The 15,178-nt window shown below is 43.6% G+C and overlaps 1 protein-coding gene and 1 long non-coding RNA gene across 6 annotated transcripts in view; one reads left to right on the top strand and one right to left on the bottom strand.

The window, feature by feature from the left end:
• Positions 1-6,903: 6,903 nt before the first annotated feature.
• LOC132365761 (uncharacterized) lies at positions 6,904-12,834 on the top strand. The gene is made up of 4 exons (XR_009503221.1): positions 6,904-6,998; positions 8,787-8,888; positions 10,534-10,631; positions 12,711-12,834. It is a non-coding gene; the product is annotated as an uncharacterized LOC132365761 (long non-coding RNA).
• A 736-nt stretch (positions 12,835-13,570) lies between these two features.
• The window catches only part of RAP1GDS1 (Rap1 GTPase-GDP dissociation stimulator 1), a 168,402-nt gene continuing 166,794 nt past the window's right edge, over positions 13,571-15,178 (bottom strand). For all 5 annotated transcript variants that reach the window (XM_059922450.1, XM_059922451.1, XM_059922453.1 and 2 more), the window contains one exon: positions 13,571-14,245. In XM_059922450.1, coding sequence (XP_059778433.1) covers positions 14,118-14,245 — 128 coding nt within the window. In that variant the 3' untranslated portion in view covers positions 13,571-14,117. The remainder of the gene's footprint in view (positions 14,246-15,178) is intronic.

Raw genomic sequence — 15,178 nt, 5'->3', positions numbered from 1 at the left:
TAGCATGGGTGTGGCCTTAGACACGTGGCTTTCTCTCTCTTATCCTCAGAGCCTCCCTCATGAGTGGAGATAGTCATGCCTATACCACAGGGATGTTGCAAAGATGAAAAGTGTCGAACTGCTCTTCTTCCCCAAACCCCAGTCATGCTTCAGATCTCACTTAAGTCAGCTTTCTCAGGGAGCTCCATTAGCCCCGTCCTCTCCACACCAAGATGCGCTCCTGCAGCATCCTCTCTGGAAGAACTTACTTGATTGGCATCTTTTTCCGTGGAATCAGGAACCTCTATGTCTCTAGTACCCAGACCAGGCTACTGCTTTGAGCAAGTCAAAGAGGATGAGCGTACCTTTGTCTCTGCGTAGAGAGTATGTGCTCGCCTAACGGATGGACTTTTATTCTGAAAAAGAAAACTATTTCTATTTTCCTGTAATATGGCTTTTTCAAAGAGGAACTGACCCTGGCATCTGTCAGCCAACCCTGGATGGGCTCAGGCCTGTGCACTGAGTACAGCAAGTGCCTAATCCTCCCAGGGCACCTCCATCCCCCCCGCCCACCAATCCTGTTTAAGCATCAAACAGGAAAGGCAAAGGTGGGTGAGGATTAAGCCTTGGAAGAAATTATTTTGCTAATGAATTCTGAGTTTTTTCCAGGCTTGCAGGATTTCTGAACTCAACATTTTTTGAAAGAGCTATGTTGCCAGGAGGTGAGATCACAGTTAAGCTGAGAAAAACTCGTTCAGGATTGCCAGATTGAATTGAGACCCTCATGAATCTCATGCTTTTAGGTTCACACAGTAGTAACAGTGTATGTGCTGGAGGACTTCCCTGGTGGCGCAGGGGTTAAGAATCCGTCTGCCAGTGCATGGGACACAGGTTTGGTCCCTGGTCCGGGAAGATCCCACATGCCATGGAGCAACTAAGCCCGTGAGCCACAACTACTGAGCCTGCGCTCTAGAGCGTGTGAGCCGCAACTACTGAGCTTGCGAGCCACAACTACTGAAGCCTGCATGCCTAGAGCCCCTGCTCTGCAACGAGAAGCCACCACAGTGAGAAGCCCGCGTACCACAACGAAGAGTAGCCCCCACTCGCCGCAACTAGAGAAAGCCCACGCACAGCAACGAAGACCCAACGCAGCCAAAAATAAATTTAATTAATTAATTAATTTTTTTAAAAAAGGGTGTATGTGCTGGAGTAGATGGCTACCCTTCATGTCCTGCAGGGGAAAGGGAGACCAAGCTTTCCAAGACAAGCGGAAGTCATGAGTCAGCCATCACTGTAAGGCTGTCAGGCTCACTTGGGACACATGGAAAGCTTACGAGGAAGGCTCTGTGCCCCTCAGGAATGCAGCAACTCCCTTTGCCTTCTCGAGATGCTCAGGGCCCCAGACTATCAGCAAGAGGCTCCTGATGCCTGGGCCTTCCATCAGGGTGATGGAGGACAGGCTGCCGTGGTGGATGGTTGTTTCTGGGCTGTGCCCACTAAGGCTAAGCAAGCGTGAGGGTATCCGGATGATTTCTCCAGAGGATGTGTCAGGCAGCATAGATTCCAGGTAGTTCAGGGTACCATTCTGGGAGATGTCTACCATAGACCACATCTGGAGTTGAACAGCTCAGGAAGTTGGCTTGCTCTAAGTGCAGCAGTTTACTTGGCAAGTGATAATGGGTCCCTGGGTCAGAACTGAGGGGCCTCAAAAAGGATGGAAGTTGAATAGTAATCCTGGGTTACTGATGCAGTAAATGGCCTCCTGCTTGCCCAAATAGGATGATGACCCTTTTGTTGGCTAGGTCAGCCTCTCTCTGAGGACTTTAAGGAAAGTTTGCTTGCCTTTCATTCTAATAGAACAATGCTTTTCCATTCTGGCTGCAGATCGGAAATCACCTTTGGAGCTTTAAGAAATTCAGATGCCCAGGCTCCAGCTCCAAAGATTTGATTCTGTAAGTTTTGGGTAAATCACCCCTTTTTCTTTTCTTTTTTTTTTTTAAAGTTATTTTTGAATATTTCAAAGACTTCTTTTTCTCAAGTCATTTTTTAAAAAATTTATTTATTTATTCTTGGCTGTGCTGGGTCCTCGTTTCTGTGCGAGGGCCTTCCCTAGTTGCGGCAAGCGGGGACCACTCTTCATCGCGGTGTGCGGGCCTCTCACTGTCGTGGCCTCTCTTGTTGTGGAGCACAGGCTCCAGACACGCAGGCTCAGTAGTTGTGGCTCACGGGCCCAGTTGCTCCGCGGCATGTGGGATCTTCCCAGACCAGGGCTCGAACCCGTGTCCCCTGCATTGGCAGGCAGACTCTCAACCACTGCGCCACCAGGGAAGCCCCCTTTTTCTTTTCTTAAAGGGGTCTGTTGTTGGTGTCTCTTGGGGACTCCGATGTGACACAATGCCATGTGAGTTAGGAAGCGCTGAAGGGAGCGCTGTGGGCTGAGGGGCTCCGTTGGTGTGTGGAGCAGCCCCTGTAGTGAAGGCTCAGCTGCATTGAGGAAGTGCCCCCTGGACGTCTCCTCCTCAAGATCCCAAGCACCTCAGCCCAGCTCGTGTCCTTTACAGGAGGCCGCTGCTCCTCCTTCATTCCTCCTCTCAGTTCACGTCACCACTGTTTTCCGCCCTGTCTCCCAGTGCAGACATTTGGGAATCATCTTTGATTCCAGTCTCCACCACACACACTTATCTTAGACCTTCTCCGTCTCTCTAGTCCTAGTTCAAGTACCAAGAACCGTGAAGGCTCAGAGGCTCTACCCTTCTCGCAGGCTAACTGCTTAGCTTGCCTCAGTTTCACCAATGCCCACAGGAGGCGTGAGACTTCTGGGTCAGAGACAAAGGACGGCCTTGCAGATGGTGTGAGTTTCATGTTTGTGATAGTTCCTGAGCCCCTCGTCCCTCAGAGGACAGTGACCCAGGTGGCTACTGCACAGTGTCTGTGCTGCAAGGTGCACTGAGCTCAGCAATCCCCCAACTTTTTTTTTTTTTTTTTTGCTGCGCCTCCTGGCTTGCGGGATCTTAGTTCCCTGACCAACGATCGAACCCAGGCCCCAGCAGTGAAAGCCTGGAGTCCTAACCACTGGACCGCCAGGGAATTCCCAGGTATCTCCCAACTTTCTAAGGAGTCTGCAAGCAATCCTGACCAAACTTTGCCCCGAGGGAGGTGTTATCTTTATTATCTCCCACAGTACAAAAATCTGCCCCCGCCCTCAGAAGGAGACACTATCTCTATCTTACAAGGCTGTTACATAAACATCCCCGAAGAGATAGTTTGAGATGAAAGCTCTTCACAGAAGTATAGAAACATGAGACACCCATGGAGAATTGTCTCCCAACACTAGGAACTCATCACAATTACCTATGAATCTCTGCTATTAGTCTCTCTTCCACTAGCAATAGTTCTGGTTCTAGATCAAAACATAAAGCAAATATGCCAATCGTCTGTTTAAACTTTGGTTTTCCACTACATAATAACAAGTTAAAATGTCTAAGGCCCCATCCCATCTGGTCTGCTCTGCTCTGTTTTTCCTTCCTTATCTCTTACTACTCTGCTTTCACAAGTAGCTGCTGCTCCAGGATGCTCGGAGCTGAGTCGTCTCTCTACAGAACCCCTATGACTCTGTTTATACGTCAGTTAATATCCTTACTTGTTTGCTTTACTATGGTAGTCAGATAAATATGTTTCTCATCTTCTCCCCCAATGGAACGTAGCTATCTCCTTGTTCTATCCATCGTCCAACATGGCGCCTGATGTACACAGTACGTGCTCAGTAGATCTTTGTGTAGTGAGGAAGGCTGCTAGGTCAGCAAGTCAGGCTGTTTGGCGTTTTTCTGAACTTTGAGGGTTAAAGCTTGTAGCCCCAGTTGTTTCAGTCCTCTGGGCTTTGTTTTCCTGAGTTCTGTGGCCATAACCTGTAAGCACAAAAAGTTGTTCTAGGGAGGTCTTGATGCTTTAGTGACTAGCCATGTGAATCAAGGTTTCATTCCGATCCAAATAACAGAATACCTTGCTCTAGGGGTTTAAACAGGTAGGTGTGAGTCTCCTGCATTATCTAAGGTTCCTCAGTACAGGGCTGATCTTTTGGTTCATTGTGGGATCCAGGTTCTTTCCACCTTTGTGCTCCACTGTGCTTAATGTGGAGGCTTTCATTCTCATGTTCGTACTTCCTGGCTGCAAGAGGGCTCCTGCACCTGTGGGGCCCATATCAACATTTGAGGTAGGGAAAAGGAAGAAAGTGAAAGGGTGAAGGGCCAAAGGCCTTCTAGAAGGTCTTTGCCTTTTTGTTTACTAAGGGACGCCCTTCCCATGAACTTCTATAGAGTGGTAACACCAACTTGGAAAGCCGGGGAATTGGAGTATTTAAAGCTTGGTACATTGTCCTCCTGAACAAAATTGGGGTTCTGTAAATAGGGTAGAAGGGGTAGCTGGATATTGGGTAAATAACTTGCAATATTTGCCCCAAAGACAGATGTCCCTTTTCTTTTTTGTCTTTGTATTGTTCTTTTTAAAAAATTTTATTTCATTGAAGTACAGATTGATTTACAATGTTGTGTTAGTTTCAGGTATACAGCAAAGTGATTCAGTTATACATATACATAATAGTTTGCACCTGCTAATCTGTAGTTTCTTTCTTTATTGGTCCTACCAACGTGAGCTTTTGTCCAGGCCCATTGTTCCTGTGTCCGATGACTTTGTGGACATTCATGTCCTGAGTCCTGAATGATTTTTCCTTCCTCTTTCTCTTTCATGCTCTGCCTTGTCTTCTCAGAAACTGAAGGCATTTTTGTTTGTTTGTTTGGGTCTCTTATTGATATTATATTCCTCTTCAACCATGGCAGGGAGGTGGGGAGTTCTGGCATTTTTTGGTCCTGGGTTAGTCGCCTCTAGAGAAAACAAGGTTTGACAACCATTCCCGTGCGATAGCCGCACTTCAGCTCCTGGTCTGTGCATCGCTGGCGGTCTGGGGCGTGGGGACTTGCCCGGTCCTCCTCACTCTGGGGGACACGAGGGACATACTCTCCTTCGGTGCGTTACATCAGTGAAACATTTAGGAGCAGGCTGTTTCTCTTCACGGGTGTTTCGGCCGAGAGTGGATTGAAACTTTTAATTGTATGAGCCTTTTTAAATGAGGAGACTCATATCTGAAGGGTTGGCTACAAAGAGGAAATTGTGGTTGATCAGGTTATCCCGGGAGTTTGGCAGGTGTTAGAATTCTCTGCTTCTCCAAGAGCAGAGTGCAATCGCTTGGGTTAGCAGGGGCCCGTATTCCATAAGAGCTCCTGAATCATGGGATAAAGGGGATGGGGAGGATACTTTTGGCCTCAGGAGAAGGGCTGCATTCCTGATCCAGCCAAGGGAGGATGTCCTACATTCCTACAGTCCCCTCAGGGTGCTGCCAGCCGTGTGAGGGGACGGGAAGGTCAGCACCAGCCCACTCCTATCAGCAGGATGGCGTGGGTACGGGCGTGGGCACGGCTTACAGCTGTTTGGGTTTCCGATATTCCTGACACTTGACAGTCAGACTGCAGCTGTCACTGGCCTTCAGAGTGTCGAGTCTTTTCTCTGAGGGGATAAAAACAATCCAAGTTTGCACAGGTCATAAGAATGCCCTGGGGTCAAGTATTTGGACCTCTGTTTGACAAGGCCCTTCCCGTGGCGCTGCTTCTCTTCCCCTAAAAATCCCCACCCCTTCTGCTCTGGAAGCAGACAGACTACACACGAGGTCTCCACAGGGTGAAGCCACGCAGGCCTCCGGGGGCTGCGGAGTTGAGGGGCACAGGGGAGGTGGGCCAGGTGGGGACTGACAGGCTGGAGACGCATGCCCTGTCCAAGGGCACAGGGTCACAGCCACACGCCGCCCTCCCGGGATGCAGAATGCCTGGTCGCCTGCTCTCCCCCTTGTAAAAGGCAAATGACTAGATTTTTATGCAAAATCATCCAAAATTTCAGTGTTTACAGCTGTTCGTTTTCTTTTTTTTCAAAATACCATGTGGAGCAAACAAAGATGTGTGAGGGCCCCCAGCTTGCCCTGGTCTCTAGAGGAAGAAACGGCTTAGCCAGGTCACAGATGCCTCGGGAGTGTTAAACGAGGAGTCCTGTGGAAGAAGAGGCCCTCCTCCCCTCTCTCCTCCCTCCATGTGAGCGGTGCCTGGAGCGAGCTCATCACCTGGAACCCATCAGAACGGCAGTTCACAGGCTTGGCAACGGGTGCAGAGGCGTTGGGAGTGGTGGATGGCAGGGCTAAGAGGCAGTGAGACTCCAGTTAGCTCAACACCAGCTCCAGTGGGCACTTGGAGGTGCGCTCTGCGCCACCTCTTTCTAGAGGCCCTCTCTGAGACGCCTGGTAAGCGGCGCTGGTGAAGGGTGGGTGGGTATAGCTGCTTTAAGGCCCGGATGCCAGGAGGGACGTGCAGCCGCCCCACCCTTGCGACGCCACTACCCCTCGGGGTGGGTCCCCTTCGGAGACCAGCAAGAACTTTGCAGGAGCAGAGTGTCCGGGAGGTGACAAACGTACGAGTGGATCAGGAAGGGTACAAAGAGGCCGAATTGAGAAATTGATAAGGACTCTTGAAGGAGAAAGGAATGGAGTTTTTAATTTAGGATTAGGGGCAGAAAGCAGAGGGGACTTACAGGTCAGATGTTTTTAGTTGAGCATCTGCAAATGCTCATGACTTAGCATTTGAGGTTTGTTTTTCAAAACTTGAAATATGTCTTTAATGTCCAGATGTGGGGAAATGGCTAAGTAAATTATGGTACATCCATGTAATTGGAGAATAGGCAGCCATTAAAAATGAGGTTATGAAACAGAGTTCTTAGTAATGTGGAAAAATTCTTGTTGTGTAAGTGGAAAAAAAAGGATGTAGCTACATGTGGCATAACACTTCAACTATGTAAAATATGCACACACGCAGGGCAATTGCTGTGGAGAGTACGCCAGAACATCCTTCCGAAACTGCATCAGACGAAGCCTGCATTTTACAGAGTAAGGGACTACCAAATCAGGTTATAAACATCCAGATGTACAGGTAATCTCTGCTTTCCATCTCTTGCTTTTCTTTGGTCAGTGCAGGGGAAGGCCCTGCATCTCACAGTGATCCTGATAAGGGGAACAAGAGGGCAAGGGGTAGGAGAGGGGGAAGCAGAGGATTTAACAGATTGTGTAGATTGTCCTATTATGAAGCTCAATGGTCACTTTGCTAGACCATTGGTGACCAAGGGTGACCAATGGTCACTTAGCTCAAAGTGTCACTTCCCCTAACTTCTACTGGGCACCAGGGGGTGAGGGGTGTGGGTGAAAAGAGTGGAATATGAGTCATTAATAACTCCTTCCATACTTACCTGCACGGAAAAGGAAGTCATTATAGGAGAGGCATGGTGGAGAGTGGGATACATTCTAGAACCATAAAAAAACGGAGGGTGAGGGTGAAGGAACTGTGTACGGATTGTTGGCACCAATTGAAGTTAGGGACTGTTTCGGGTTCCTGCAGAGATGGGTCTAAAATCAAAGCCGCTCTGGTTAATATTTCCTCCCCGTGGTTCACTCTGATTAGGGCAGCACTTTATCTTCTACTGTTGGGTTGCAATCTTAAGAGTATGATTCAACCTTTACCTCCTTCATAAGTTCTAGGTAATCACAGGTATTCATCTGATGTGCTTATGTTAGACATGGGGAAGAAGGGAGCACCAGGAAGCAGAGCAGATATCCCTGAAGAGCGGTCAAGATCAAAGGCAGCTGACCTTCTCTGGTCCTGGTGGTGGGGTGATGGTGGCCGCAGGAGAGCACTGTGAAATGTCTGCAAAGGAGCAGGGGTTTTTCATCTGAGGGCACGGACACCCTAAGGGCAGGGGTGTAGCCAGCTTCCCAGCAGGCTTCGCTCTGTTCTTTTTTTTTTTAATTTTATGTATTTATTTATTTATTTTTGGCTGTGTTGGGTCTTCGTTTCTGTGCGAGGGCTTTCTCTAGTTGTGGCGAGCGGGGTCCACTCTTCATCGCGGCGCTCTGTTCTTTGTATGACAGTTCATTAAAAATGAACCAAAAAAAACCACAAAAACACCATTTGGCTAGAAGGGAGGCCTATTTTAAAGTAGGTATGGTTATAAAATTCAAAGTGAGAATTCATATAGGAATTTATTTTTGACAGTAATCTGAGGGTATAGTTTGAGTTTCTTTCCTTCTGGATTCCTGGGAATCAATAAATGACAAAATAACTACTGTAATAGTAAGTAATATCTGTCAAGTATACTTGAAAATCAGATTTTTAAAAAACTTAAGTACAGTTGATGTACAACATAATGTTTCAAGTGTACAACATAGGGATTTGACATTTAAATACATTATGAAATAATCACCATGTCTAGTAACCATACACGTTATTACAGTATTATTGACTATATTCCCTATGCTGTGTATCACATCCCCGTGACTTTATAACTAGAAGTTTGTACCTCTTAATCCCCTTCATCTATTTCACCCAGCTATACACCCCTCTCCCCTCTGGCAACCACCAGTTTGTTCTCTGTATCTGTGAGTCTGCTTCTGTTTTGTTTTTGTTGTTTTTAGATTCCAAGTATAAGTGAATCATATGGTGTTTGTCTTTCTGTCTCCCTTCACTTGTTATAATATCCTCTAGATCCAGCCACGGTGTTGCACATGCTGAGAATTCACTCTTTTTTTTATGACTGAGTAATATTTCATTGTAAATACAGTTAACCCTTAAATAACACAGGTTTCAACTGCACGGGTCCACTTATATGTGGATTTTTTTCAATAAAAACTACAGTACTACACAATCTGTGGTTGGTTGATTCCACAGATGCAGGACCATGGATACAGAGGGCCAACTATGGTACTTGAGCATCCATGGATTTTTGGTATCTGAGGCAGGTCCTGGAACCAATCCCCAGTGGATATCAAGGTACGACTGTATACACCACTGTATCTTCTTCATACATTCATCTATTGATGGACACTTAGGTTGCTTCCATATCTAGAACACAGGGGTGCATATATCTTTTCAAACTAGTGTTTTTGTTTTCTTTCGGTAAATACACAGAAGGGGAATTGCTGGATCGTATTGTAGTTCTATTTTTAATTTTTCAAGGAACACTAAATCCAACCATAGATCTTCTAAAAATATATATAAAGTTTATATACTGGAAATCTGGGTTAAAGCTTTAAAATTTTTTATCTTGAGATAACAGAAATCTAATAAAGATCTTTTGAATTATTTAATTAAAATAAATCCCAAACTTGAGACTAAGAGGCTTCAAAGTATGACAGGATTAGGCTTTAAACTTCCTTGATGAAGATTAAAAAACCTAGCTAGTTAATTTTCTTAAAACCTAATCCTGAAACAGAAAATTCTCTATATATGTGACCAACACCAACTAAACACTATAAAGTTCCACACACCACGGAATGTGGTTTTACCTTTGTATGGTTAAGCAGATTAATATAAGATGGCACACATGCCTACCAGCAAAACCACAGATCTCTGAGTCATGGATAAGTTCTAAGAATGTGCTCTGAGGTTGGGGGTGAATGTGAAAACGAAGGTTTTTTTTTAGATTGTAGATGGTACTTGAATCAAGTCACTTCTCCCCTGAGCCCCTGTGTCCATGGCTTAACCATCCTACTTGCTCCACTTTTACTCCTTAAAAGCTGCATTCATAATGCTGGGGATCAGAGAACCCACTAAAACCACTTGGGAGAAGACATCACCCTGATCCTCCAGTTTGCTTAGGAAGTGGGAGGCTCTACATTTCTCTTTGGACAAATGTGACATCAGGCAGTAGAAAAGCCAGGGACTGAGGAAACGAATGTCAGGAGAACCCAGGCATCAGTTCCTACCTGGCTTAAGTTTGGTCTAATTATAATTGGTTCCAGTATATAAATGAATTGTTGCCATATTAAATGTCTATCTAGTGTTATAAATAGCAGACAGATGCATATTGCCCATTTCTGAAATGATGACAGATTACAATCTCTGTGGCCATGGCTAAAAAGCTCAATTTGGTAAAAGGGTTTGTTTGTTTTTCTGGGAAGAAACAAAGTAAGGATAAGGAAATAATGAACTTCAAAAAGTCAACTGAGAAGGAAAGAATAAATAAATTGAACTTAGGAGCATAAATTCCATGCAAAGCTCACTTTTTCCTTCAAATACTGTAGCTTACCATTCACGGCATACAAGGAGCTAATAACAGCTTACCCCTGGAAACCTCCAACAAGGGGCTCTGCCTGTCTAGTCAAGAAGCATAATGATAAATGGGTGGATTCTATTACTGGATTCAGAGCACAGTTACCATAAACCTTTATGCAAAACACACAGCATTTATATATAAGAAAAAGACGAAAGACATATAATGAGAAGTATGTATATTAAAAAGGTATATTTTATATATACTGATAAACAGGTGGCAGCACTGAAAATGGGAAGGGGGGATTGTTTTGTTTCTATACTGAGGAAAAACTCACTACTACAGCTTTATCTGTATTGACTTAGTAATAATACTAATAAAAGCTAATATCACTGAGCTAGTACTGTTATTCCCACTTTACAGATGAAGAGGTCTGAGACAGGAAGAGGAAGTCCTACAGTGGGCGCTACACTGAAAGGCCTTCTCTGCCCACCTGGCCATCTCAGTTTCAGGGGAAGGAGGTAAGAGGTTATGCACTCTGTATGGAGGACAACTGCGTGCTCCTCAAACTATTAATAGACACTATTAATACATTATTAATACACTATTAATAGAGACAGAGTCTACTATCAAAAGAAATTCTCTGAAGTCAGACAAATATCTAAATCTCAATTTCTCTATCAATCTCTCTAGAACTAATTCTCCTATTTGGCTTTTGTTCTCTGAATTCCTTTAGCCAGGAATCCTGTAGGGGGAAGGCGGGGAATATAGTTTAGGCCATAAGATGTCGTAGTTCCCTCCAGCTTTACCGTCAACCTCTGAAAGTTTGAATTGTCACAAAAACCCCGGGAAGGAGGAATTATTAAATTCAATGAGAAAACAGGCCCAGAGAGTTTAAGTAATTGGCAATGGTCACATAGGTAGCAAGTAATAGAACCAGGATGTGACTACGGAAGAGGCAGTACCCAGAGACCTTACTCTTTCCATTTATCACACTTTTCAAATAGTTGCCACAACATTTTAGTAAGACAGACCTTTAAAACATATCTGTGACACCACATGGCATATAATGATGTATCTTTGTATGTAAACTAAGAGATCACATCTGTGAAAAAAAACCCCTCAATTTTCCTGGTTACAGCCATGAAGATTCACCCCGGATATCATTAAGTGCTTTTTAATAGACACTTGTATGATTCAAATGTATGGCTTCCTAGAGTTAAGAAGTGTCTTTTAAGCTTACTGATTCTATTAACAGCTGGATACAAAGGATAATGCTCACCTGAGTAATAGACATCTTCACTCCTTATGTTCAACAGAATTAGATAATAAGCCTTCTAATGATACCAAAGAGTATTTCTTTTTGAAATCTTCACATGCAGGGGTTTCTCAGAACACTTCACACTAATGCTTATATCTGAGAGCATTCTGTTCCACCCAAGAGGAAATTGTATTAGAACTGAAAAATTTTGTTCCACATCTCCACTGTTATCAGATAGAATGCTCAAAGCATGTTTTATCAAGGAAGACACAGGATTATGGGCCAGTATTTAATCAATTTTGCTTTGAGCACAGTGAAGTTACACTCTGGGTGGGTGGTTAGCAAGATTCCAAGGAGCTAATGGGACTGGGAGGGAGGAGAGGAGGACATTCCAGTGCATTTCACTCAGACATCTTCTTCCCTCTAAGTTTTGGCCTTTCTGCTTTTCATCTATGCTCTAGTCCTGGCACAAAGTGGTAATGAAAGCTCTGTTGTGCGGCTCCTCCCATCTTTCCCTTAGAATGCACTCTTAGTGAGTAGCAAACTAACGTAAAGGTGGTCTCTAAAACTAGGACCAAGTAGTAGGAGAGGGACGGTACTGTCTGTGGACTCCCACCCACTGCCACGGCACAGCAGCGCGTCACCGAGTTTGCTGGAGCCCTGTCATTGTAAGGGCACGGCCTCTGGTCTGGTCACGCCGCAGAACAACCGGTGATTTGAATTGCATTTTGTTTTGCTGAAGATGCGAGTTCCTAGCATATCAGCAAATTGATTGCTGGCAGCTGGCCCAGACAGTATTTTTTCTCGAGTCCGTGCTTTTCTCAAGTCCGTGCTTCTGTTCCGAGGTTTTCTATATAATGCTTTTCAATACAGACAGATCCTACTATCAAAAAAGAAAAATTCTTTGAAGTCAGACAAATACCTACATCTCAATTTCTCTATCAATCTGTCTAGAAATAGTTCAGGCACTCTGGACGTTTCATGGAAGTAGGGATTCATTCAACAAATACTTACTGAGCACCAACAATGAGCAGGCACTGTTCTAGGAGCTGGAAATAGAAGTAAAATATACAAATAAACCACATGATGTCATTACAGTTTATATACTGTTTATTTAGTTATTAATATGGACAGCCTATGATGCAACATTACAGATGTCTTTCAAAATCTAAAATAAAATATAGTCCACTATCCAGCCCAGGAGAAGACAATGAACAAGATCATTCTTACAGTAAATGTAGCATAAGCACTCACAATAATCGTCCTTTTCTTGGACATCAAAGGGAACAGTCAAAAAGTTCTTTACCTCCACTGGGGTTTTAACTTTCTCGAATTACAGCTATTACTTCAGAGTCAAAAGTCCAACTTCGGTCACCCCACAGAGATGTGCAGCATCAATTTTGGAGAGCGAGGAGCCCACCTTACCTTTCAGCCAGTATCTGTCACACTTGGGCATTCGGAGAAGGCAGGTATGTCACAGGGATGTTCATGTGTTTCAAAGCTCTAAGACCTGTTTGGTGTGGTGGTAGCAGTGAAGAGTGTACTACATTCTGCCAAGGGGGCTTCTTACCTCTTGAGTCTTGGCACTTGGCACTGTCAGTCACTTTCCGATAGGCTTTAAGATCCACTGCAGTTCTGTGTGGAAAGTGGAGGTGGGAAACTCTAACAGCTACCGGGATGAGGCCATGTGCAGAATGAACTGGACTGGCTACTATGGCTTTTATGACCTGCTTCCTTTCTTTAGTCTAGACAATCTTTTTTCATATGCCCTGCTAGTTCTCATATAAAATTTAAAAGGGCTAAAAGACCAAGGAAACTTCTTGCTTTCAAGCTGAATGGTGAGAAACAGAAAAAAAAAAAAAAAAAATCCATTTTCCAAAGAGCTGTACTCAACTTTCTCAGTTGAAAACAAATGCCAAGTGACTTTTAAAGACATGTGTTGAACGATGTTGATTAACTGACGGAAGAAATTCTGAGGTGAAACTGTACATATATCAGAATCTAAAATACAGGCAAAAAAACAAGATGTACTAGTGTAATATTCTTCAACCCCTTAGTTTCATGCTGAAAACTACAAACGTTTTCAACATCAGGCTACTGATGACGGCCAATTAAATATGACATAAAAAACCTTAGGAAGTCTTGCCAAGTCTGTGGCAGTTTCAAGAGTCTACAAAGGAAGAAGAAGAAACCAGAGGGTAAAGAGCGAGAGCATTGGACTTTATTTAACTCTAGGTACCATGGGTTTGACATTAGTAGGTAAGACTAATGAATAAGCAGCCATACAGGTTTTTTGGTCACTGTGCTTTCCAAGCACCAATAAATGGAGCTATTTTTACTATTCAATTCCATCTTTCATAAGCTAGTCAGATCCTGCTGCATTCTCATTCGTTTCTAATTTACCAGTACATTATTATGTAGTCTACCAAGGATGAGGAGCAAGTCATTGTGTAGTACCAAGTTTACGTCATCATCATAGGACTACAACATGCACATTCTACTTAATGTAGCTCAAGCAACAGGAATACAAGGAAACAGTTATGGGGTGGAGACTTGTTTTTGACAAATTCATGTTCACACTAACTATGGGTTTAGAAATCTTACTGGGCAGGTACCTACAGCAGTTCTTCAATTGGCATTGGAACATTACACGCATGCACAAGTGATCTGGAAGAGAATGAAGCAGAAGAGGCAGCTGGATGGAGGACAAAGGGGAAATGAGAGGTGTATCGGGGAGGGGTAGTTCTCAGCTTTCCACAGCAAGTCTCTGCTCTGTGAGAGAGGCCTGTTGAGCAACACTTTTGTTCTCATGACTGCGAAGTTTGGATACAACATCTAGAAAGGCCAAATCCTGTACTTCCTTGTGTAGAGATTCTGGAAGACAAAAACAAGGCAACAGATATGCTTCTATTAGGTTGTTCTAATCTTTCTTACTATACACTCAACCTAAAACATATACCCAAAATGCTTATTTAAATGATACTGAGTTATAAAACTAGGAACAATTCTGGAAAAAGACACAGCAGTAGCCTAGAAATGTCTTTTTAAGGGATGTTAGGATAAAAAAATCAGAGACCCTTTATAAAAATAAATCGGATGTCAAGTTCTACAGTCAAAGGTTGATTAAAGTAATGAGTTATAATTAAAACACAGCTCATTGTATGATCTCAAGGTTCAGTTATACACTCCTTACTTAACCCTATCATTGGTTCAAATATGAAGTCCAATACTTACAGAAAAATCTTAGATCTGTTTCAAATTAATTTTGTGGCAAATAAAAAGGTTGTTACCTCACATCCTTTCAACAAATTTCTGTGACAGGAAATCTAAAAAGGAGCCTACTATCTTCCTCTTTCTGGTTTTCTTGCTCTATTTAACTTCAGTTACAGTAAAATACAGGATTCCTCTTAAGTAAGTCCAGTAAGTTTAATGTAATTAGCATCCCTCAAACTGATGTGTTTATTTTGATAAAACTGAGGTATAAAACCAGAACCAGCTGGAGTAGCAATACTTATATCAGACAATTAGAGTTTAAAATAAAGACTGTTACAAGAGACAAAGAAGGACACTATGTAATTAATGATCAAGGGATCAATCCAAGAAGGAGATATAACAATTGTAACTATATATGCACCCAACACAGGAGCACCTTAAAGGCAAATACTAACAGCCATAAGAGGAGAAATTGACAGTAACACAGTAATAGTGGGGGACCTTAACACCCCACTTTCATCAATGGACAGAACATCCAGACAGAAAAATCAATAAGGGAACACAGGCCTTAAATGACACATCAGACCAGATGGA

The sequence above is a fragment of the Balaenoptera ricei genome, chromosome 5 (assembly GCF_028023285.1).
Source record: "Balaenoptera ricei isolate mBalRic1 chromosome 5, mBalRic1.hap2, whole genome shotgun sequence".
NCBI classification, from domain to species: Eukaryota; Metazoa; Chordata; class Mammalia; order Artiodactyla; family Balaenopteridae; genus Balaenoptera; species Balaenoptera ricei.
Note: the sequence above shows the minus strand (reverse complement) of the source record. Positions and strands in the feature narration are given on the sequence as shown.